Source organism: Kwoniella europaea, chromosome 1, assembly GCF_036810445.1.
Source record: "Kwoniella europaea PYCC6329 chromosome 1, complete sequence".
Lineage (NCBI taxonomy): Eukaryota > Fungi > Basidiomycota > Tremellomycetes > Tremellales > Cryptococcaceae > Kwoniella > Kwoniella europaea.
This window is the reverse complement of record NC_089487.1, coordinates 15,481,276-15,505,672: the sequence shown is the minus strand read 5'-3', so window position 1 is coordinate 15,505,672 and position 24,397 is coordinate 15,481,276. Positions and strand designations below refer to the sequence as shown.

The following is a 24,397-nucleotide window of genomic DNA, read 5'->3' as shown; positions in this document are numbered from 1 at the left end:
CTATTTTACATGTATCATGAAGTAATTTGAGTGATTTATATATCTTCTTTCTTTCCTTACTTCTCACTTTTTGTACGCTTATAGATCACTGATCTGAATTTCGAATTTCGATTTTCGTTCACTTTGGTGAGAACAATTGATCAAAGTTTGAGATTGTAATATCTAATCACCATTAAAAGCGATAACGTAGCGACTGTTGTACATCAAGTGATAGTGATCAGTCGGCTTTCGAGGTCATGACTTGAGTACCACTACTACTGCACCACTCACCTAATCCAGCAGGCATGAATTTCCTACCTTGATAGAACCTATATCCCATAATCAATAGCAAAGCGGACGAGGTGACTATTTCGTTGATATGCCTTATGAGCTTATTACCAAAACCAAGACGAAGAATGTGAGAAGAAGGGACGAAGTAATTACCTAAGGATGGGACAACGTCGGCTGGGTTCTTTGATACTCGCTATACACAATGATCAGTCATTCCATTACATTATCCACTCGAGGTGATCCGTTCGACTGGACTGGATTGGGAAGACAGAAGACTTACATTAGCTCCATATCCAGCTGCGATGGCAGATCCTACTCCAGCCCTAAATCATTCCTATCACTATCAGTACCGTATCCAGATTTGTCAAATCCCGCCAGACCACGTCGACACTCACACCAAAGAGATCTTCGACCCCCTCTTCACTCCTCCCATTATTCCTCCCAAAGCTAGGAGCGCGGCGTATCCGTACCCTATGTAATCTGGTGTAGTACCAACAGGAGCCATGTTGTGTGATGAGTAATGCCCGAGATGAATGCTATATGATTACTGGAAAAGTCGTACAGAAAGCTTTATGAGTATGTGATTATAGTTGTCGTTGTCAACACTTGTTGATGTGTCGGCAACTGCACAGACGATTCACTCACTGATCGAGCATTCCGGTAAAATCCGAGATGATGGACCGGCGGTCGAACAGGCTAGGTCACGAACATCATCGTTGTACTGCTCCAAATAAGATTACCACCAGCTACAGCGGACACCACCGTACGACCAGTCTATTGACACTACTATCTATATGGGTTGTGGTAGACAGCTGGGGTGAATGCCTCCATCGCACAACACTCAGACTGTCAAGCAAGTGAAGGACTGAGGGGAAAGTGATCGGGTGGTAAAAGGGAGAGAGAGAGAACCTCGCCTGGGTCTGTGGGCTGAGGATATAGGATGATTCGTACATGATCATTATCATGTCCGAGATAAGATATATCATCATTTTCACTTTCATACACTGTAAATACAATATTGATATTGGATTGACTGAGTCTAGTCCTATACAATGGGTTATCTAACATCATTATACACACTGCCTCACTCTTATGATGGATACATGTTACTCTTATCCACCCAATCTACGTCCAGGTCCACCCCATCCTCTACTCTCTCGATCTTCCGCATAACTCGGCAATTCCCCATCCCCTTCATCCCCTTCATCTTCATCCTCCTCGTTCTCGCCTCCAACTGATGATGGTCGGACAACAGCATCTCTCATCTCTCTTCTTTCCTCATCATCTCTATCGACCATCATCTCAGCTTCGCTCTGAGCCTGCCTTTCCCTCTCTTCCCTCTCTCTGGCTTCACGCGCTTCTCTCACAATCCTCTCCCTTGCCGCTCTGGCACGCACGGCCTCTCGATCAGCTTCGATATCCGCCAGAGCAGCTTTCTTACGAGCTGCTTCGACCGAGGCACCGTATACTTTCGATTGACGGGATAACTCGACTCGCTCTTGAAGGGCTTTGAGCTTCGTATGGTCAAAAAAAAATAGTCAGCGAGAAATATACGGTTGACCCGATCTGATCTGCTTTTTTCAACTCACATGATCACTCAGTACCTCGGCGCCAATCTTCAGTTCATGCATCTTCTTGATCGTAGCTGAGAAGACATAGTTCAAAGTGAATTGTACCGTTTGCGTACGGAATCCCAACTAGATACAAAAGTTTTTTTTACAACCATTTAGTCTGGATCCCATTGTAGATGAAGTTTAAGGTGAAAAGCTTCTGGAGTTCGATAGGTCGGTTGTTTATAGATGGACAATTCACTCACAGCAATCAAATAATCATGACCCCCTTTTACGCCCAAGACTTTGTTTTTGATCGTAGAATTGCTAGCTTTGATTGTACGGTATTTCGCATCGTTGGAATTGATGATGTTTGTCGCTACCTTGAGTAGAGTCTGGAATTGAAGAATAGAATGACATCAAGGATATGAAGATTAAGTTTGAGATGATCGGAATCGATGGGGGAATCGTGACGCTTCAGCGATTCACCTCCCTCCCTCCTAATTACAACAAAAACTAATCTTGACAGAAACCAATCAGCTTACCTCTACAGCATCCGCACTATCTTTATAATTGTTATCCCTCACTATTCCTCTATCAAGCAACCTCGAGAACTTGATCCTCGTATCCCTGTCTTCCTTTTCGGTGGGTACCCAATGCGTTTCGGTATTCTGGCGTGAAGCTGACTCTGCTGCAGCAGCATCAGCAGCCCTAGCTTGGGCAGCTTGAGCGGCTGGGTTTTGACGAAGTGGAGGAGACATTGGTGGAGCAGCAGGAGTAGTAGTTGATGGTGGTGGTGGGGATACTGCTGAAGGAGCAATAGGTAAAGAGGAGGAGGAGGACGATGTTGATGATTCAGGTTGAATCTCCTCATATGACGGAGGTGGTCGGAGTCTCGCTTCGATGGCTGCTAATGCTGCCGCTCTCCTGTCTGCTGGGTCGCTGGATGGTGTCGATGCCATCGTATACTTCCGATGTAGGATGTGCTATAGCAGTATATGAGAAACAGAGTAGAAACAAGGTTGATGTCAAGTCAAATCGAGTTGAGTGCGAGTTGTACCAGCAAAGTGGAGGTTGACGTATGTATGGACAAGTAGTACGAGTACGGTGGCAAAAATCCCATTCAATGGTATCCAATACAGTACGAACGGCAACATGTTATTCATAAAGCAATCTTGTTTTCGTACTTGTTCTCTTTCATCATGTAGCAGGTATGATACGGATATACACAGATACAAAGTAATTTCAAGTCAATAGGATCGCGTATATACAAAGTAAAAGGAGGAACAATCAATTTTCAACAAATTCGTTTTTCGATCTTTCGTGAGTAAGGCATGGTGGGGTAGGACGATTATCTGGTTGAGTGGACACAAAGAGAGTATTTGTAGTATATATGTGAACGTTCTGATTTGTTTTCGAAGTACAATACAATGATGGGGGAGGAAAAGACAAGGAGACGAGCCAAATTCGGCAGACACATCGATGGGTCTGGTTAATGACCATCCCCATGAGAGTGCGCATAATCACTTTCACTTGCGAACGTGATAGCACCTACAAGACCAATCAATCCACATCGCATCAGCGCCTCTTCTCAAGAGGGAACGGCACAAGGAAGGACACCCTTTACTCACTCTCGCTCAATCCCGCTCCACTCTGTTTCCTCATCAATCCCCTCGATCCGAATCCCGACGTATTCGCATTGGAATGACTGAACCCTCTCAGATCATCTTGCAGTGGTCTACCAGCCCCGTGAATGGCAACACTAGCACTTCGTCCCAGATTCGGTTCCGCGCTGAGACTACTGAAACTGGATGGGAAAAGGGGTGATCCAGGTCCTCTCTCGTATATCGGTAATGTCGCTGAACCACCCAAGACAGGAGTCTGAAGTTGTGAGGAAGGTGATCTAGGGACATATTGGTCTTTTGCCGCTGTAGGTGAGGTACATATTTGTAGACCAACAAATGATTTCGATCGACCATCCTTCTTTGACTGTCTAGGAGGGGTAGTCGGTAGATGTCTCATGTGGGCGGTAGAGGCGATAGGAGAAGTAGCCAAGATGGGATCAAATTTGTCTTTATTCCCAGCCTTTTGAGCAGTCGTAAATTGACTTCGAATGGGTGTTGCTCCTTCTTCACTTTCGGTTTCACCTATAATTCCCATAGCGTTTCCAGAATGTAACAACGCGTGCATACCCGCCGCAGCTTGTTCATCTTCATCTTCCACTATCTCTCCAAATGCAGCCGCAAGAGCCTTCTCGGCTTTAGATGGACTATTCGGGTCGACCGCTTCTAATCCTTCTATCCAAACTTGATTCATTGTCGGATCATATTCACCTTCATCACCCAGTCCTAATCCACCCCATGATAAGGGTATATCATCTTCACTTCCAGCATTCATCAAATCTCCATCACATCCTAGACATACACCCAATTTCTCCCATAGGGCGACTGATCTCGCTCGGACAGACTGTCGGGCACGGAATACCCAATCGTAATCTGGTGATTCGGATCTATCGATCTTAGTGAGGTGTTTGAGGAATTCTTCCCAGTTCCATAATTCAGGTTCGATCTCTCTCCAATTGGGTCTAGCTGGATCTTTGGGGAAAGCAGCTTTGAGCAATTTAAACAGCTGCTCGTTAGCTGGGTGCGAAATCAATTCGTTGACTTCTTTAGGTCGTTGAACAAACGGAAGTAAAACATCTTCGTCCATCTGGACGTATTCGACCGGTTCCAAGGCGACAGGTGGTTTTTCCAATTCTTTAGAACCGGGTCGAACAGAACTTCCTGCACTCTTTCGTCGTTTCAGCTCGGCACCTTTGAATCCACCTTCAGGTACCATGACAGGTGATGAGAGCTGACGAGCGATATCTACCACTTCGTCAGGAGAATAATGCTTGCTTTGTATACCCTTGTTGTCCGCATCGCTGAGACCATGCAGAGAGCCAACTCGATGAAGCGAAGTATTGATCTCTTGCATAGGCGACCGAGCGAGGGGAAGTGGAGACATGCCTCCGAAGGAGGAAGCGGCAAATGATCTTCTAGGTCCGCGGTTGGAAGTCGCAGGAGAATCACTAGCAACAGAGAAAGAGGTGAATGGTGCGAGTGCAGATGAAGATTTAGATCGATTATGACTAAGGCAGATATTTTAGCTGTGATTCAGACGGTATCGTGCATCACTCACCGTCTAATGTTAGTATCAGCTGCAGGCGCTTTCACCAATGTCAATCTAGAGAACAAGTTCGCTGCATCTGGGTGTTCTGGTTCGTTATGACCACCTGCGCCCCAGCTTGCTGCATGAGCGATCAAGCTTTGACGTCTGCTGAGTGACCTCGTCACTGAGCTTGCTCGACTTCTACCGCTGATGCTTGCCGCATCTGAAGATGCCGATGTTGAGGGTAATGCGCTTTTCACCGGTTGGAGAGGTGAGAACGTCTTCAAAGGGGATAGAGCAGATAGTTTTGGCGGACGTGAAGGTGATGCTGAGCCTTTGGCATGTCGGCCAGAGGAGTATGGGGATGAAGGCAAAGAATGTTGTTCTTCTGAAGGGAACATGTTCTCTTTATTATCTAATCTTCCACTCAAGCTTGGAGAGAGATGGCTTGGATCGCCCGTTTGCTGGTGCAGGTCTGCTCGAAGGTTGCTTGTATGAGGTTGAGGTGTGGGAGCGTGAATGTCAGGTATGTTCAACTGTGGTTGGAGATCCCGAGGTAAGAACCGCGAGCCAGAGCGTCGAGTGGGCGTGGGCCAAGGCAATGTTGTTGCAGAAGCGGATGTGCGACGACGTCGGAGTCCAGGTGCAGTTCCAGTTTTGGAAGGAGAAGGCAGTGGATGAGCAAGAGGATTAGGGAGGGAGGATTGACCGGTCAATGGATAGTAGTGTAATATCGCATCGAGCAGGGTAGGGAATGGCGTGGAAGAGGGTGATACAGTACACATATCAGCGTCAGGTATCTCGTCGCAAATATGACTAAAGTGGGAGAGAGGAGAGAGCGGGAAACTGAATGTGCGAGAAGAGAGAGAGAGAAGGTTGCAAACATATCACATTCTCAATCAAGGTAAGATAGGAAGAGGTGGGATTCTCCCTGAGGCAAGTCAGTCCGACTCTCTCTCTCTCTCTCTTTAAGCGAGGTCTGTCTTCAATTTGAAGGGATTACGATGAATGGGGCGTGACAGGAGGACAAAGGATGTAATGATAGAGAGAAGGCATAAGTCCAGATGAACAGTTTGACAGGGGGTTATCTGCTATGAGAGAGCAAGCTGAAGGTCCGACCGAGCAAGCCCAGACAGACATAAGAGGGGAGAGGGCTTCCAATGACATCACTTGAACTCACGTTTTTCCTATTACCTTCTTCTTCCTCGTCGTCCTCGGCCAAAGCTGTCAGACTACTTCTACTTTGTCTGCCTGAGCCGAGCCCGCTCGAAGAATGGTAAGAGTCAAATTCGTGATCTTGATCGAAAACGTCTTCTTCTTCTGAATATGGACCGGTTGGGTCTTCCTGATGTATGGTACGTGGTTTGGGTGACTCATCGAGCGATTTGAACGAGAAGGAAGAGAACATGGACATTTTGGGCTGGGTTGGGTTTTTGGATGCTGATCACCTGACAGATGATATGGATTACGACGAGAGGAAGAGTGGGATTAAGGTGGAAGTTACGAGGTTATACGTTAACGTATGTAGTAGGAATCTGGTTTTTGGAAAAGAAGCTTCTTTGGGTGGACTAGATCTGTTGGGTACGGATGACCCAGCCGGAGCCCCGTGGTGGTATTGTTCTGTGTACGGTGTGTTTGCGTGTGGAGGACGACAAAGGCTGTTGTCCTGCGTATGTGTGTTGTGTATAATGCAAGACAAAGGGGGCGTAGATGGCAATGGGTGATGGATGGATTGATATGGTTACCGGTTAACCCTATGACGATGGTATTGTGAATGTGATGAAGTGTGTAGTGCGTACTAGCAGCTCACCCCTCCTTTCTAACGTTGACACAGTTCCGCTTTACCCCTTAAGATTCCTTGGAGCGGCAATAACAATCTTAATCTGTCAAGTGATGTAGGAGTGAGGGGCAAAATGATCTTCAAGGGTGAATGTTGGGTGTGAGAAAGGCACACGTCCCTCTCTTGCTCTCTCGACGTGGACGTTGATATGACGAGGTTTTAGGAATTGGCCGAGAATTCTTGGCCTCGAATCGCTTGACGTAATGTCCCCCGGCGCCGATCCAGGAGGGTTTCAATCTCACCAGCTGCATATATGTGAATGACCTTTGAAAATGTCAGCAAGCAACCCAATCACCATGTATTGTATGATCCGAATGCATGCAACGGACCATGCATCCCTCACAGAGCTCACAGCCTATCTTTACACACCGATCAATCAACTGTGGCGCAGTATCAGCCAAAGGACCCATACGACGCGCGACAAACCTTAAGCCAAAATGAGTGTGGCGAATGTGGCAGTTTCACCACTTCTATCCAAAACGCTCCAAATCCATCAATTTTCATCTCAAAACGACTGTTACAGGTCTCGAAATGTAAAGAAGAAAGGTAGAAAACAAAAAGGTTGATAATTCTGCAGCCAGTGAGGTTCGAACTCACGCGGTTTCCCAGTGGGTTTCAGTCAGATCTTTAACGATACACAACTTAAGTCCACCGCCTTAGACCACTCGGCCATAGCTGCTGATTTGCGACAGAATGCAAAATTTTTGCATGACCATAGCAAGTTATGTAGACGGGAACCTTTCCATGAACTGCGCTTCATGGCTACTGCTGTATCGTCATCAATCATGGGACGGAAGTAAGCCCGACATTCTCATTTCTCTTGTCTTGATTGGTAGTGACAACTTGTCTCACCTAAGTCCCTTCCAATTCCCAATCGATAGAGACATTGGGCTTGGGTGTTGACCAAGAAATATGCCATCCGAAGTCGTACCCGTGTATTGTTGATACATAGTCCAGTCTGACGAGGGAATCATCACTTGAAACTATGTGCAGGATCTGACTGGTTATTTATATTTGGGAATGTACATGAGTGTTTCACTTCGTCATATGATCCATTTATCTTATTCTTTTTCTGCTCCGCTTCGGCCATGACAAAATGTGCACCGAAATGGGACGCATTGAACTATGGCAAAGAATTCCCTCTAGGCCCATAAGTCAGATCTTGAGTGGAAATCTCCCTTTCAGTCCTGATCCGTTGCATGGCTTCCGGCAAAAAGATGCTTAGTCTACATTTTGAGCTGCAGGGGTACATTCTTGCAATGTAAGGACACGACATTCTACCAGCCTATCACAATATTTTCCTCTTGAACAGTTTCGAGCTTCTTGCCACCCTCAAGAAGGTACTCTGTATGGCTATATATACACAGTCTTCAATACATATCGGACGAGGGCTAGCATATATATGACAGTCCTCCTGTCATACGTCATTTTGCCAGATGTCTTCATCTAGAGTAGTCTCGATTCGGAATGGTGAACGAACACCTGAAATGACAGAGCTCGAGAATTGCGGGACACCATCGTCTAAAATCACAATTACAGTAGACTTATCCCATCTGCATGAAGATACCCCATACAAGTTAACAACACTCAGACGTTCTGAACGTAATCCCCAAAGAGACCTTTCGGATCCTTCAATACAAGCTTTGTATCCAGCTTGTGGTGGCTCTTGAAGGCGAATCTATCAAGAAGATTGTACTTCCACGACTGCTCAATCGCTCGTCATGGGTCAGAGTGTCTTTATTTCCCAAAGTGTTGAGCAACTTTTCAAAGGCAAGACGGATGATTGTGTAAGCTCTATACTCTCCTGATCACAGTATTCCCAGACATAGTGAGAATGCAACCACTGATGATTGCTGTCTTGAACCACAGAAATTCTGCAGAGCTCTGCCATTGCTCATGTCAACAGAGACTACGAACTCTGGTGTAACCAAGTGACAGTTACCTACGAAAGTACCAACGGTTTGATAGGCTGTCGAAACGCCCTTCACACCCAAGCTGCTCCGCCTTATATCACCATAGTAAAGCCTATCAACAGCGAAGGCAATATCAAATCCTTGGAGAGGTTTCCAGAAAAATACCGGGAGGCATTAGCTGAGATCCAGCATTCCGGAGTATGGAGGTCTTACTGCGAAGGATGTGAAGCTGAGGGACATGCTCCCCTTGCACTCGGAAGTGGTCATACCTCCATTGTTGGCCCATACTTTCAAGAAACCACTTCCGATCGTGTGGAAGCGGAATACAATCTAGCGATGACTTCTGATCGTTGGAACAGGAAAAAGAAGTAGCAGTTGCAGGTCGGTTGTTTGACTTCTTCATGTTTACAAAGCTGAAAGCAATATTGTTTACTTACGAACAAATTGACCTTAATGGATGATCATCGCAGCAATACATTTCGTCTCCTCTTTCCATCGGCTTCAGTACATAAATAGAACTATTGTAAACCCATAATTAAGAAGGATGGATAAGCAAGCGAACCTGACCCAGACCAATTTGAATTTGATGATTGATACGATCAGCTATAAGATGGATGTACTAAGATAGATAATTCCTGAATTCCCCATGTCAATTGACCAAATCCCAACTGTAGTTGAGTGGTAGATCTTGAATGACTTATTGCCGTTAAGTCAAGGTATGAGTAGCTGTTCGTTGGTTGTTTCCAGCATGTTCGACATGAACATCTTCAACAGCTTCTTTCTCATCTTGAACGACATCGACAGCTTCTTTACCTTGTGCACCATATTCGGCAGCTTCGTCTGTAAACGTGCCCGATTGTCAGCAATGGTAATATTGCCGGTATCTTATCGTTAAATCGGGACTTACCTCTGACGATGGTATTCTTGAATTTCCTAGCTGGGACCTTGTTGGCAAATAAGATATCGAGCTCTGTGAATGATCTTCCACCAGTTTCGGGTAATCTGAAGAACGCCCAAAGGAGACAAAAGGCATTGCATCCTACCCAGAAAAGACTGTATATCGAACGACCATCAGACAATCAGCATGATGTTCTAAATCGGTGGTGGTTTGCGACATACCCGCTCTTAGCTTTAAGGTTCCATCCATCGGCAGCTACCATCCTAGTGTTGATTTGTTGGAAGATGATGGCACAGACGACGTAGATGAATCTACCCATGACGATGGCTCTAGATCTCAATCTTGATGGAGGCAATTCACCGACGATCGAATAACATACTGGACCAAGTGAGAAATGGAAGATCAAGTTTATCATGATCATCAAACCACCAGTCGCCTTGAGACTTGCATTGCTCTTCTCGACGAATCCTAGGATACCGATGGGTAACAAACAGGCAGCTTCGGAAAGTAAACCGGATAAGTAGATTGGTCTTCGTCCGAAGTATCCGAGGAAAATCCAAGAGCTAGACAAGACATGCATGATCAGCAAGATACGGTAGCGTTTATAGTCACTTTGACTTACAGACCAACACCGACGATACCCATAGCATGGAGGATGAGATTCATGTTGAAGGCTTCTTTGGTGCTCATACCTGCTTGTTTGAGGCTAAGAACACAACACCTCTCAGTCAGCCACCATCACCATGATGGTTACCTAGTAGATGGGGAAAGTACTCACAATTCAACAGTCAAACCAGTAATCATATTTCCATTCGCCACTTGCACAATCCAGGTACCAATCATCTAGCAAATCAAATCAAATCACAATCTCAATCAGCTGGACATCTTTCCTCTCAAAGTATGTGGGGTGGTAGTTGACTTACAATTTCAGTTCGTCTGAGAGTAGGACCTTTCTTGAAAAGTTCAGTCCAGCTTCCATTCTTAGCTTCCAACTCTTCCATCGCATCGGTATGTCTCATATAAGCGATATAACCCTCAGCTTCATTCTCTGCGTAGAAATTTTGTCGGGCAGTTCTGACCAAGGTCGCTTTGGCATCTTCGAATCTTCCCTTTCGGACTAACCACCATGCACTTTCAGGAGCGAAGAAACATCCTAGAGCCAATGGGACTGGCCAGATCCATTGAAGGGCGAAGGGGACCTTCCATGCCAAATTGCCATTGAGGTGCAGGGCTCCTTTGAGCACACCAGAGGCAAGGAAACCACCCTACACTCGATGAAAAAAATCAGTATGTAATTGGAAACGGTACAAAAGACACAAAGTGAAGTGAAACTTACACCTCCCCATCCGACTGAGGCGAAGGCAGCCAAGTAACCTCTTAATTTGATAGGGCAGATCTCAGCAGCATAAGCTGTAGCAAGGGTTTCTATTCATGATCAAACATCTTATATCAGTCATCTACTTTTATATAAGAGATCGAGAGCCACGAAGTAAGTATGACTCACGGAACATTCCCCAGGGAATACCCATAGCCAGCTCTGCGCCGATCAACATATCGAGATTGATCGAGAAGACCGCCAAGAAGATCGATGCCGTCATAGCGACCATACCCCAGATGTAGGTTTTCTTCGAACCGTATCGCTCTTGACATGTACCAGTGATGATCAGACCGATCAATTGACCGACTTTACCCAAATTCAAAAGAGCTCCTTGATATGAGGCCGGAATGACCAGCTTGCCATTATGGGGTTTACCGAACTTGGCTTGGAATTGAGGCATACCGTAGAACGTGGAGATCTGTATTAAACAATTTTTTTTTGGAAAAAAGGAAAAGAGAATATATCAGTTATTGAACTTTATTCAGATATACAGTATGAGGATATGAGGATAGTAAAGTGGGGGAGTGAGGTACGGTACAACACTCACCAATCCAGTATCATAACCTTCCATGAATAAAGCACAACTCAAGAACAAACTCCACATTCCTGCACCCCAATGATTCCTCCAAGCTTGTGCGAACGTCTCCTGCTTTTGTCTTGAGACCACCTCGTGTCCGATCCTGATCAATTCCGGATCGACATCTTCTGCGACTGCTCTCAGTTGAGCGTCAGTCAGACCAATGACGTTGTTCTCCTTCTTGGCAAAGTTGGCTCCTCCCATCGTGACTCTGTGTATGTTCGCTGTATCTGGGCGGGGTTGAGAGTCAAGAAGGAAAACTTATGAGAAGTTTGGAGATATCTTATACCCCTCTTCGCCCCATGGTCCCCACATACCACCCCAATGGGCCCAGAGGTCCACCGGACTACTTTGTGTTCAATCGGTCCAAACTCATTCCGCAATGCATCGATGTTGTCGAGCTTAGTAAAGCAAAAGATGAGTCTTAAGATAGAGTATCCATCCGAATGCCAAGGGATTAAAAGGGAGAGATAAAATCGAGTAAGTTGACCAAGGGGGAGAGCGCGATGTAAAAAGTGGCAGCATATGATTGCAATGAGGAATGAAGAAGGTCTTGGCAGGGTAGTTAAACATCATAACCTTGAAAACCTAAAACGATACTTTAAGGGGTATCCACATGATCAATTCAGGTCTTTACTTTACCAATTACCAATATTTCGATAGATATCACCAGAAGAGAACATGAATTTGTGAGTTTCTTTGTGCTGCTGTGGATGGATTGGGTAAGATCAATTCTACCGCAATTCGGATCTCGGACTATTGATGGGTTCTTCGTACTTCTTCAACATGTCAAAGATATCAAATTCAATCTTGTTCAAGATGGATCAAGATGATCTATTGAACTTGTGATCTTAAGCGGGCTGTTCACAACATGACTGAACATCTGACTTCGCCGACTTCCAAACCACTGGGAATATAGGTAAGATAGGCCTGTAGAGCTTCCAAACTACTCACCTTCCTACCTCGCCGGGCCGTTCGAGTAAGGTACACTCAGTGCCTTCATGGATATCTTGTACCGCCAATATAACCATAAAAAGGATCTTGCGGTGTAATATTGGTGCTATATACCAAGGTTGGCAGTTCCACGATCCTGGTCAAGCGTACAGTGTGTATATACAGTCCCGATATTGTCCATTATCGGTCAAGCATCTCACCAATATCCATTTCAATTGACTCACGTCATTGAGCGATCCAAGATCAAATGATGATACATCGCTGTACATGGAATGTATGATCCGATCGTCCACTTGACATTTAGTCAAGCTATACCAGTATAGTACGCAATGGACACTACCACATATTTGGATTTCCACTAAGTATTGCCTTTGCAGACTCATTCCTCCTCTTCTTCCTCATCATCTTCATCCTCATCAAAATCATCACTCCCACTATCCAATTCCGGTATACCTTCTTCATCCTCATCCTCATCTTGGTTTAACATGACTATATCACCCAAGTCACTTTTCTTCTCTTCGCTCAGGCTGCTGATTTTCGTAGTGGAGGAAGAAGGCTGTGAGATGAAATTGGATACAACGGTTGATGATTGCGATGTCGCGAATGCTTCAGCCTGAGCGAGATGGGTCACAGGAGCTGTTGGCTGGTTTGTGACGACCGAAGGTGTAGTAGCAGGGACCAAAGTCGACTCCACCTCTACGTGCTTCTGTGTTGAAGGGCCAGTCTGCGCCTGCGTTATAGGAGTTGTATTGGAGGTAGCTATTGAGCGCGAAATTGCACTGGTCTGCTGAGCGATAGTGTCATTGGATATTGTCGAAGTCTTCACTACGGATTGCTCAACAATGACATCCTCCCCATCTTCTTGATATTCTTCTTCCAGAACATCATCGTCTGTCATCCCAAAGCCCATTGCTATCCTTTCTTTCCTCTCCTCCTCTCCCTCTTTCACAAAAAGATGCAATTGTGATAAAGGTGGCATTGGTCGCATGAGTGGTGGTAAAGAGGGATGTAGGATCGGAGCGAGGCTTTCGGAATGCTGGTCCTATCGACAAAAGAAATCCGCGTCAGTTCGACATTCACCGTCTATCGCACATATCGAGTTTTCATTGAACAGGAGGGTATACTTACGAGCACAGAGATGATCAGACTCTTCCATCCTCTTCCTGTACCTCCTTCTCCCTCAGTCATCAAGACTGCCTTTTCCAACACGTCATGCACACTCTCGCGCAATTCACTTTGGGCAGACGAAGAGGATAGTATACCTCCAAGGGAGGGTATCGATAGATGCAGCGAGAGGTGAAGGCGGATAGAGAATGTGAGCAGTGATGGTGAGAGTAGTGGAGTAGGGTGTAAGAGGGGAACCACTATGATTTGAATGAATTTGATTTATTAGCGAGTTGAAGGGGCAGGAGGACGTATAAAGCGAACCACTCACATTGTAAAGCACAAACGATAACTTTCACTTCATCAACTCCAACGGTCCTACCCTCTCTCCCTTCTAATCCACCTACCAACCCATCTTCGGCGTTTCTAGCTCTTTTCTTACCTCTCTTACCACCTCCACCGACATTTCCAGAAGAGATATCCGATTTTGTTCGATTCTCCAGTAGCGGCTGGACCTTTGTCAAGCATAATCTGAGAAGTCGGGTAGGATACTCGAGGGGTACAACCGCCGGAGGGAAGATGGTGAGGAGAAGGTGATGAAATTTGAGTAATTGTATCTGTGTATCACTGCGAATCATCATTACTTTCAGCACAGAGGACTCAGTTTTGGGTGAGTACGACGGAATATAGCACTCACGTCATACTTGCTGGAAGTCTCTCCGCCAACCATACCGTATGATCCAGTATATTACCTAGGTGAGGGAAGAGGTGATCTCCACATCTGCATTATATCCTTGCAGTCAGTATTCAATATTCTTCATGAGGTAGACTCTTAACTCACGCAATAGCTACACTTCCGATGAGCTGCATGCCTATCGTCCATATCCTGGGCGAAGAAGCGAGCAAAGCAGCATGGTGTTGAGGTGAGATGTACGGTACAGTCTGCGTGTCATAATTCTCAGTTTACAGTTCACGAAAGATAACGAAACGACTGAACTTACAGGCGTGTCAAGAGTGATTGCGAGACATCTCAATCCCGCAGATACTATCTGAGCGATAGGGACAGGTACAGGTCGCGCAGTGGGGTATCTGCTATAAGATCAGCTTTGTACCCTGTGACGATTGTGAGAGGTGCTGACCTCAGTAGAGCAAGGATGACTTCGGTGAACCCTTCTGCCCAATCCAAAGCTACAGGTAATCTACTTAGAGGATCTACAGGCAATTCAGGTAATGCGGACGGCGGGTTCGGAGGTTGGGCTTTGGTAGGTTCTGTATCATAGTCAAAGAGCACGTATTAGCTTGTGTTTTCAATGACAGACAATGCGAGCTACCTGAGAGGGAGATTCACTGACCTTCTTCCCAACCATCAGTAGTCAGTCCACTCATAGCTCTTCCGAATCCTCCTAGAGCCTCCCGAATCTCCATACCCCACGACTGAGGCGAATTGGCTTTACCGGCAGTCACATGTAAAGTGGCTACCAGCGCGGAAGCGGATTTGCGGATCTCGTCGGGGATCGAGGGGTATGGATTGGTGGGAGTAGGTATCTGAAGTATCAAGTTGAACAGAGAAGGTTTGAGAGTCGGTAACAACGGTCTGAAAGGGGCTGGCGCGTGAATGATTAGTTGTCGAACGATCGAAAGGAGATCAAGCTGTATGATAGTAAAAACAGGTTAACTGATTGTATGTTAGAGCAGGAAGGTTATGATGACTGACAATGATATCCCATTCTGGTCGACTTTCAGATATACTCCTTTCGAACAATTTCCCTAACGACACGGACATTTTACCTGTTATAGGGTGTATAACTTCCCTTTCGAACGATGGGTATTGCGAGCTCGAGATGACCAATGTTCTCATCAATGTCAAGTAAGATGGTATATTAAGGATGGAGCTTGAAGGAGACTGAAGATTGAAGTGCGGAGACGAGTGAGTCCTAGCTAATTGTACGTTCGAGGGTGTATTGCAGTAACTTACAGATAAAACACCAAGACAAGTCCCTACCCATCCTTTACCATAAGTCGTCATCACATATCCCTCTTCGTCCATACGTATCACCAGCTCAGCAATATCACATGCCGCTCTTCTATCTGAGCTATCATCTCTTGAAAGTATTGTTGAGTTGAGCCGGTTTAGCCATTTGTTTAGCGATGACTGGGGGAGTTGAGAAGGATGAGAGAATGGTTTGTGGGATTGGAGGAGGGGTGAGAAAGAGGGATGAGTGAAGGGGAGAGAGGTGAGCAGGGGAAGTAGGGATGTCATCCTGTCTACCTTTCCGCTAGACTGCGCTATGCTAAGAGAGTGAGATTGCTGAATGATTCGTGAATCAAGCATCAATTGTATCGACCCCAACATGACATGTCCTCTTGTCTGCTTGCCAACTGAATTCCAACTTTTTGCGATATCGGGTGTGATGTCACGTGATACATAGATGCTCCCAACGGGTAGAAAAGATAGCGTGGGAAAGCTGATTTGCTCGGTTATGATTACCGGTAGAGTAGAGTAGAGCAGAGTAAACAACCCAAGAGGAGAACCGTGCATCACCGAATGACCCAATCAACCATCAACCTAAATGGTAAATCCCGAATCCATCATCCTACATCTCATACATCATCACCGTCACCATCACCATCACCATTGCCACCTCCTTCCCAGCCTCTCCTCAGCAGTGCGGTACTTCGCAAACTGCTGAGCGAGCTTTCAAAGTGTTGATCAAGGTGGAATCGAGGCAACCACGCCTTTCCACCAAAAACCAACAGATCTTCAGGGTTACCATTCGACCCGCCGTTTCAGTTTCAAGTGAGTCAGTGTTGATTCAGATCCTCACTCATACTCATCCGGGTACAGACAACATCAGTCGATTCCTTCTTCTCCCTTCACATCCTCGTCAACCTCCTCTTGTCATCGACTGACTGATTCATCTAGTACATCAATCTAATCATATCATCATCCTTCCTTCACCGTGAAACACAGAGGCAAGACAACACATGATGATGCCCCATAGATCATCCTCTTCTACATCCACCTACTCTTCCACGCCAACGACAATGTCCTCAACTACTTACGATCCCACTCCACTCTCACCTTCTTCTCCCCGACAACTACCCAAACTCCGCTTGATGCTCAGCACGTCCACCACCTGGAAACCTACTAGAGGACATAAGAGACATAGGGAGGATAGCATTGAGGTTGAGGGTGAAGATCAGCCAAGAGAGGAGAAGAGACCTACTATCAAACTGAAATTCAGGAATCCAACGCCTTCATCAAGTATCAAGAAAGAACCTCCTGCTCACACGACCTTGACCTCCACGCCTACCTATATCTCATCCTTTGGAGAATCATCTGGTTCATCAAGTCGAATGGATATTGATACTACAAGTAGGCCATCCACACCTACGCCCACGCTCAATTACGATACTCAGAGTGGTCCAGTGACTAAACGACCAAGATCTTATTCGAACTCATCTTCGATCATTGGTTTACTCGTGGACGAAACCGATACAACACCTTCTTCACCTATCGATGGGAACACCTCTAATCATACCACCATCATACCTAGTTCACCTAACTTATCCTCATCGAATAAATCTCATTCACACATACATATACCTTCTCCACTAGCATCTACACCAATCTTAGGTGTCCCTCTCGAACCACCCTCTCTCAGTCGAGCTGTATCAGATCCTTCTCCTTCATCAAGCTTCTCGAGGGATATCGATATGAACCCCAGTCCCACTTTCACACCTGGACCTATCGATGGTAAACTAACGAAGACCCGACATAAGCTATTTATGGCTGAGGTAGAAGCGCTCGGGACGGAGATGAATAACGTTTTCAAGTTGGGTTATGGACGAGGGATGGGAAGAGCTCTGGGTGTGGGAGTAGGTGGAAGAGGTCCAAGTAGACTCAGAAGCGGATTGCAGACTCAGACTGGTGGGCACAAGGATTGGAAGAGCATGGAGGTGGACGAATAAATGGTATTGGTGAGTCTGGACGATTGTCTGCTTTACTGTTAACCGAAAAATCATAAGGCTGACTTCAGGCGATGATAGCAGTTCTCCAAATAGAAACATAATGATGTCCTCGTTCAACAACGCACAATGATAGCTCAAAGAGAAAAGCTTATATTTCATGGCGTCAATCTAAAAAAAGAAACAAACAAAGGATCAAATGTCAATGACTCAGTTTACGATCTAACGACAACAACGACCCGAAATCTCGAAAACCAACATTTACATCTGATAATCTCATTATCTCATTATCTTCCACCACGTCATGTCTCTTGGACCCCATGTGTCCGCTACGTGGATACTACCCTCTATCCACCATTGTAGCTTGGTGCGATCCCTTCTCTCTTGTGCGACATCGTACATTACACCAGCTTGACATTCTCGAGAAGCACACTTCAAGGAGGTCGTCGCAATCCCTATCCACAATTTGTTTAATATTATGGTCTTCATCTCGCTTACTTGGGTCGATAGGCGAGAGCATTTGCCGTTACCCCTTTCTTTTCCTTGTGCTTGTTAGTTGTCTGCATGTTCATTGTTCTCATCATCCATATTATCATCATATCATTTGCATTGTAGATTATCCTATCTTGATTGCCATCGCTTCCATCATGTCACATACAGCGTCATCTTAGCTATTTTTACTCAATAATCTATCGCCAGTCTGATTAGTTGTCTATGTGCTTGTATGTTTTGATTGGAGTCCCCTGTATATCCTGTAACGTAATGTCATTTACCATGTTACATCTCTTGTCAGCATTTCCATACAGCACGAGTATGTGTCGTGGGTATGGCAAGGTGTACGGCATGATATCACCACTTCCTTCTGCCTCCTGCATCTCGGTTAAATCCGTGTCGTGTTTTATCCGGATTAGTCGGAGTGAGTCAAAGGTCATCCATCACCCATCACCGTGATCAGGTCGTTTCCACTTTTCAACTACATAATGTACATTGGCTGCACTCCATCTACATTCTCAAAAATCATCACTTCGCCCCTCAGCTGATAGACATCATTTGGCAACCTATTCACTACACTGATATCTCACCATGTCACCCGAAATCATCCTTCATCACTTGAATGCCTCCCGCTCAGAGCGAATATGTGAGTATTCACCGTCGTCCTCCTTCCACTCAATCCATATAACCCATAAGCCAATACAAAGTGAGATCCTGGTACGATACTGATGATGTTGATTGTAGTCTGGCTCCTCGAAGAATTATCGCTCCCTTACACCGTCCAAGTCCATATTCGAGGTCCTTCTCGGACCGCTCCACCTTCCCTACTCAAAATATCTCCCACTGGCAAAGCGCCGGCTTTGATTCTTGATGGTCAAACATTAACTGAATCCGCATATATAATCTACAAACTTCTACGACTTCCTGACATCCAATCTAACAAAGATCGATTGGACGTTCAAGTGGATTCGACAGATGATGATGTATTTTGGAGTCACTATGCCGAAGGAAGTATGATGAATCTCTTTCAAGCTTCTGCTATTGTCGGTGCGACATCCAACGCCTGGGTAAACGGAATGGTAGTGGGACAGTTGGACGAGGGGGATAAGAAGGCTGTACAGGGTTATAGTGGATTCTTAACTGTGAGTGAACTTCGCCTATCTCTAATACATACTCTATTTAGTGATTTTAAGAGCTAATTCACTTACATCGGTTCGATATTTGTAGACTAAATATTTGGGTCCTCAAATGCAAAATACCATTGATTTCGTGGGTTCAATTCCGTCCCAAGCTTTTATATCTGATATATCCATGCCGGATCGCGTACTGACCATTGTTCTATTCTCCTGGGGGTGCGTACTCAGGCCGAATCAGCTATCAACAAGACCCAACACGGCTGGTTCTCTGGGACCGATAAACCAGGATCAGGCGATGTGAGTGTTTTAATGTATGATCAGAATACTATCCCATCCCATCCCTACGCCTTACCTTTCCAGTATCCTTCAAACTCCTAATATCCTGAATGAGGATTTGAGCTGACACATGAACGATAAATACAGTTCATGATGTTCTTCGCTATCAACTCCCTCCTTGCTGGTACTCGAGCTGGAGCATTCAATGTTGGTGATGGGCTAAAGAGATGGTACAAGAGAGTACTAGAGAGGTACGTATATCTTTTAATCTTTTGATACATGTGATGATATAGTTCTTTAGCTTACTTGATTGATGTGTGATGATAGACCTGCTGCTCAGAAAGCATTACAGAGGATCAAGGAGGAGGAGGAAAAAGCTAAATCAAAGATGTAAACCATTGATGTACGAGGTGATATGACGGTAGCAGTTCCGTCATCATACTACGGGTTGTGTTGATCTGGTTACACAAAGAGTATGGGAATGAATGTATTTAGGTATGCGTAACATATGATATGCAAATCGATAAAACAGATACTACCACTCTTAAATGATACTCTGAATCTTTTGCTTTTGACCGCATACCCCGTGATGATTCCTGCATGTCATTGCTCCCTGTCTGATCTAGAGTAAACCTTTTGAGGTATGACTCTGATGCCCTAAGGAGGTCACTCCACCATGTACATATACTGTCCAACAGTGGGTGGTGGCTGATGTGGATGGGTAACTTAAGTAAAACCCGGCTACCGAACTGGATATGACGTTTTAAAAGGTAATTTCAATTTAACAGTTTATCAGTTTACCGATCAATCACTAAACACTATTCTTATTCACTCAAACCACTCTGATCTGTTATTGTACATATATACATATACATATATATAGTATACATAAAGATGGGGATATGTTCTCAATAGATTATTATCATACACTCCTTGATTATTGGTAGATTATAAGCGACCTCACTGCGGTAGGTAGAACTCGTGCTAAACGATGACCGAAAGATTATCTGCTAGAGACGACGTATCTATTGGTGGTACTGCGGTTCCACACCGAGTGGAATCTGACAAGACGCTATGTGAGGATGAGAACAGATCCATCCAAGGTGACACAAAGGACTCTACCCATCAGGAAGCAGACGCAGACTCCGAAAATCGTTTATCCAAAGCGACACCAACATCAGAACCGAATATGAATAATAACGACATGATTCCAGCTAGAATGCACCAATCTCAACCCCAATCCCAAAACCAATCTGACCTGGAACAAGGTCCCACCGATGCCAATAACGAGTACAAGAAGAATTCCAATGATTATCTGTCAGATAAGTCAATAGGTTTTCAGATCTTGTTCATCACCATCACATGCGCTACGCAGTTGATCGCCCAGGGTCAATTTGGAATGTTGATCATACCCCTTAACGACCTCGGACCGTGGTTGGGTACGGAAGATGCTGGTCAGATGAGCTGGATGGCAGCTAGTTATGGGTGAGTCCTATTCCTTGGCGGTCCCGTTTTTCGTGGATGTATATATCCGTAGGCTGATTGTCTTTTGTTATTGGATCGTAGGTTGACATTGGGAGTGATGGTAGTAGTTAGCGGTAGATTAGGTGATATACTGTGAGTATGATAATCGTCAAAAGCGTCCTGCCATCTGCTCGTCCGATAACTGAAGCTAATAATGTTATTCTCACTCTCAGAGGACCAAAATTAATATGGTCGATCGGGTGTATACTCGGTATAGCCTCCAATATAGGTTCTGGATTCTGTAAGACTCCTATACCATTCGATATCTGTAGGGCCATAGCAGGTATCGGATCTGCCTTGTCTTGTGAGTTTTCAGTCATATTCTCATACATACATGCTATACGATATCTAACGAAGTCCTCTCTCATTCTCACTCCCAGTACCCAACGCTCTGGCTATACTAGGTCGTACCTATCCACCAGGTAAAATGAGGAATCTCGTTTTTGCCATACTGGGCGCCTTGGCCCCTTCTGGATTTTTGATTGGCGGTGCTGTAGCTGCTATTTTTACTGTTCTCGTGAATGTCAGGTGGATATGGTGGTTCACGTGAGTGTGGCATGCTCGCATATCCTAACCGCGAAATCTCCTTTCTAACGTCGTCGCACATTTCAATCATCAAGATTTATCATATCTAAAGCTGAATATTTCTTTTTCAACAGGGCTATATTCACCTTTGTATTCCTCATCAGCGGTTTACTCATCTTACCATCCGACCGTCGAACCTCGTCGTCCTCGTGGTCCACGATAAGTCGAAAGATACGATCATTCGATTATATCGGTACAGCATTACTGGTCTTATCGATGGGTCTATTCAATTTCGTTTGGAATCAGTCAGCACTGGTAGGATGGGAACAACCATATATCTACATCCTCCTTATAATCTCCATGATTGGTTTTACCCTTTTTTACATGTACGAGCGAAAGATAGATACGAAAGCTTTAATACCACCCGAAGTCCTCAGTAGACAGAATTTATTGGTTTATCTTACTTTGTGGTTGGGTTGGATGAGCTTTGGGACGTATTTACTATATACCAAATTATTGTGAGTGCAGTACTTCTACTACTTAACGTCAACGAACAACTGTATACAATGAGACATTAACGAATGTGTTCGCGTCGGCAGTATATATAATATTCGAGGTCATCATAATGCTTTGATCATCACTGCCCAAATGGCACCATTAATGCCAGGAGGTGAGTTCCGAGCCTTTACCATGTCATCTCATCTAGAAATGCTGACATGATATTCGTGTAATGTATAAAATAGGAATCGCCGCTGCACTCTTGGTTCCAATTTTGATCCATCGATTCGCAGGTCACAAGATCTTCCTCATCGCAATGATATCATTCTTCATCGGTGATCTATTCGCTGCGCTCTCACCGGTTCATCAAACATATTGGGGATTGACTTTTTTCAGTTTGATCATGGTTGTTTTCGGACCAGATTTAAGTTTCAGTACGGGTCAGTTGATAGTTAGTAATTCGGTTGAACATGAATATCAAGGTATAGCTGCTGGCATAGTCAGTATGATCACTAATTATTCGTAAGTTTCAGTCTCACTTTCCCCACAACAACGTAAGAAACTGATGGTTTCGATAGTCTATCGATTGGATTGGGTTTAGCAGGAACGATCGAACGATATGTCAAAGGACCAGAGAATGAGTCACCGGAAGATATCTTGAAAGGATATCGAGCTGCTTTCTGGCTTGCAACTGGTCTAGCAGGATTGGCGGTCATCGTAGTAGCTTTATTTGTAAGGATGCCTAAACAATCTCATGGACATGAGAAAGACAAAGAGAAATCGACAGAGTTGGGGTCATAAGTAGTATTGATATCAATGTGTTAACGGGTATGACAGGATACCTAAGCTGTATGTAACGCCAGTATGACCTGTGATGATGCTTGAGTATGACAAAAGCTGGTAGCGGTGCTGAGAACAATAATGCTCTTCCGATCTCTTTTGTCAATTCCTCTTCTTGACGTTGGGCGTTGAATACGAGCATGTAAAAAAAGACGAAGAGCGATGATATGCGATATTCCACTTTTTCATTCTCTCAATCAGTTCAGACAGGTCATTTGTACCTCATAATGCGATTTTGAATTTCATTCTTTGCATCTCATCCTAGATAATTTGCTCCATCTTCTCTAAACCCATGACCCTTATTCTATGGGCGAGGTGGATTATACAGGTGGTGTACCGGATGAAGCATCTTTAGCAGGAGGGACAACGTATTTCTGAGGTGAAAAAGCAATATCCATCAGTATCAGTGTGACTATCAGGTGATTCCTCACTTGGTAAAAGTGATGATTTGAAGGAGAAAGGTTTAGATTGCAAGTTGCGAAACTGCACTTACTTGTTCACCACCTTGTCCATTCTCCCAAAGTTGGTATCGACTGTTAATCAATTTCATATCTGTCAGCTTACATCCTCATTAATTTTCGTTCTCATCTTCTTCGTCCTTTTCTCCTCCGTAACAAATATCTTTTTAGCATCCAGTGGGTCTTGATAAACCTCGTCGTGAGATAATGGACATCACTCGTCCATCTTTCTCTTCATCCTCTCCCTTGCAATTTCCTTCGATTGGACCATCCTCATTGTAAGTAATCCAATAAGCTTCTCTATCTCTATTTCGTTACAATCCTTCATATTCGTCTAATGCTTTGAGATAGTGTTCTAGTCTCCCTTCATTTTTCCTATCCATGATGATTCATTCCAATCCCCATGCGATCGATACTCTGATGAGACAGCCAGACTGGATCTAACCATATACTCACACTCCGATGGCGGCCCTCTTCTCAGCAGCAACCCGATCAGTCTCAGTCAAAGCTTGTCGAAGTGCTCGAGAAGCGACTTGAGTGTATTTGTTCCAGCTGTTGTTGTAGGTATGATATAATTGGGTTGAAGCGAACATGTGTGTTTCGAGAAAGGGAGGATTGGGATATCGAGCGATTGGGATATCGAGCATGGAGTGGGTGTTCATATTGAGGTATTGAGGTATTGTCGATAGAAGTGAACGAAGGAAAGGGGAAATAAGGATAACAACGGAGATTGGAAAAGATCAGCATATACAACCTCTTCCTCCCTCTTATTGCAATTTATGTGGATAAACAGAAACTCACGACATGAATTCTCTCCAGGTTGAGGACATTTTGAACTATTTTTTATGCTTGTGGGGTGAGTTGAATCAAGAAACTATGACAGATGATAGACTATTACTACGAATTGAACCAAGGAGTGTGAGCAGTGAGAGAGTGAGGGTGAGCTATAGTGGTGGTGGTCGGCCGGAAGGGTGTTAAGGGCAGTTCTCCGGATAACTCCGCAATGTGGCACATCTCCGACCACCGTACATGGATTCGATGTTCA

The 24,397-nt window shown here is 44.8% G+C and overlaps 11 protein-coding genes across 11 annotated transcripts; 4 read left to right on the top strand and 7 right to left on the bottom strand.

The window, feature by feature from the left end:
* Positions 1–140: 140 nt before the first annotated feature.
* On the bottom strand, positions 141–775 carry V865_005907 (uncharacterized protein; the record flags this gene model as incomplete). The annotated part of the gene is made up of 5 exons (XM_066229673.1): positions 141–193; positions 271–345; positions 424–463; positions 551–593; positions 666–775. 5 exons carry the CDS (start codon positions 773–775, stop codon positions 141–143), a joined length of 321 nt encoding a protein of 106 aa, XP_066085770.1.
* A 607-nt stretch (positions 776–1,382) lies between these two features.
* V865_005906 (uncharacterized protein) lies at positions 1,383–2,782 on the bottom strand (the record flags this gene model as incomplete). The annotated part of the gene is made up of 4 exons (XM_066229672.1): positions 1,383–1,784; positions 1,860–1,967; positions 2,087–2,215; positions 2,366–2,782. The coding sequence occupies 4 exons, from the start codon at positions 2,780–2,782 to the stop codon at positions 1,383–1,385; spliced, it is 1,056 nt and encodes a 351-aa protein (XP_066085769.1).
* A 530-nt stretch (positions 2,783–3,312) lies between these two features.
* V865_005905 (uncharacterized protein) lies at positions 3,313–5,755 on the bottom strand (the record flags this gene model as incomplete). Its single annotated transcript, XM_066229671.1, has 3 exons — positions 3,313–3,371; positions 3,452–4,950; positions 5,001–5,755. 3 exons carry the CDS (start codon positions 5,753–5,755, stop codon positions 3,313–3,315), a joined length of 2,313 nt encoding a protein of 770 aa, XP_066085768.1.
* A 110-nt stretch (positions 5,756–5,865) lies between these two features.
* On the bottom strand, positions 5,866–6,384 carry V865_005904 (uncharacterized protein; the record flags this gene model as incomplete). Its single annotated transcript, XM_066229670.1, has 2 exons — positions 5,866–5,901; positions 6,151–6,384. 2 exons carry the CDS (start codon positions 6,382–6,384, stop codon positions 5,866–5,868), a joined length of 270 nt encoding a protein of 89 aa, XP_066085767.1.
* A 2,147-nt stretch (positions 6,385–8,531) lies between these two features.
* On the top strand, positions 8,532–9,095 carry V865_005903 (uncharacterized protein; the record flags this gene model as incomplete). The annotated part of the gene is made up of 2 exons (XM_066229669.1): positions 8,532–8,597; positions 8,691–9,095. 2 exons carry the CDS (start codon positions 8,532–8,534, stop codon positions 9,093–9,095), a joined length of 471 nt encoding a protein of 156 aa, XP_066085766.1.
* A 334-nt stretch (positions 9,096–9,429) lies between these two features.
* V865_005902 (uncharacterized protein) lies at positions 9,430–11,780 on the bottom strand (the record flags this gene model as incomplete). The annotated part of the gene is made up of 9 exons (XM_066229668.1): positions 9,430–9,563; positions 9,631–9,776; positions 9,843–10,184; positions 10,244–10,327; positions 10,400–10,464; positions 10,545–10,886; positions 10,958–11,046; positions 11,126–11,417; positions 11,547–11,780. 9 exons carry the CDS (start codon positions 11,778–11,780, stop codon positions 9,430–9,432), a joined length of 1,728 nt encoding a protein of 575 aa, XP_066085765.1.
* Positions 11,781–12,909: 1,129 nt separating this feature from the next.
* On the bottom strand, positions 12,910–15,894 carry V865_005901 (uncharacterized protein; the record flags this gene model as incomplete). The annotated part of the gene is made up of 10 exons (XM_066229667.1): positions 12,910–13,572; positions 13,659–13,894; positions 13,966–14,261; positions 14,332–14,415; positions 14,476–14,576; positions 14,636–14,723; positions 14,774–14,903; positions 14,987–15,284; positions 15,349–15,537; positions 15,610–15,894. The coding sequence occupies 10 exons, from the start codon at positions 15,892–15,894 to the stop codon at positions 12,910–12,912; spliced, it is 2,370 nt and encodes a 789-aa protein (XP_066085764.1).
* Positions 15,895–16,625: 731 nt separating this feature from the next.
* Positions 16,626–17,606, top strand: V865_005900 (uncharacterized protein; the record flags this gene model as incomplete). Its single annotated transcript, XM_066229666.1, has 1 exon — positions 16,626–17,606. One exon carries the CDS (start codon positions 16,626–16,628, stop codon positions 17,604–17,606), a length of 981 nt encoding a protein of 326 aa, XP_066085763.1.
* Positions 17,607–18,686: 1,080 nt separating this feature from the next.
* Positions 18,687–19,901, top strand: V865_005899 (uncharacterized protein; the record flags this gene model as incomplete). Its single annotated transcript, XM_066229665.1, has 6 exons — positions 18,687–18,741; positions 18,840–19,237; positions 19,323–19,364; positions 19,460–19,528; positions 19,655–19,758; positions 19,835–19,901. 6 exons carry the CDS (start codon positions 18,687–18,689, stop codon positions 19,899–19,901), a joined length of 735 nt encoding a protein of 244 aa, XP_066085762.1.
* A 597-nt stretch (positions 19,902–20,498) lies between these two features.
* V865_005898 (uncharacterized protein) lies at positions 20,499–22,855 on the top strand (the record flags this gene model as incomplete). Its single annotated transcript, XM_066229664.1, has 8 exons — positions 20,499–20,992; positions 21,074–21,124; positions 21,205–21,335; positions 21,412–21,577; positions 21,691–22,074; positions 22,156–22,226; positions 22,300–22,576; positions 22,633–22,855. The coding sequence occupies 8 exons, from the start codon at positions 20,499–20,501 to the stop codon at positions 22,853–22,855; spliced, it is 1,797 nt and encodes a 598-aa protein (XP_066085761.1).
* A 359-nt stretch (positions 22,856–23,214) lies between these two features.
* V865_005897 (uncharacterized protein) lies at positions 23,215–24,182 on the bottom strand (the record flags this gene model as incomplete). Its single annotated transcript, XM_066229663.1, has 4 exons — positions 23,215–23,268; positions 23,388–23,427; positions 23,809–23,904; positions 24,154–24,182. The coding sequence occupies 4 exons, from the start codon at positions 24,180–24,182 to the stop codon at positions 23,215–23,217; spliced, it is 219 nt and encodes a 72-aa protein (XP_066085760.1).
* Between the last annotated feature and the right edge of the window lie 215 nt (positions 24,183–24,397).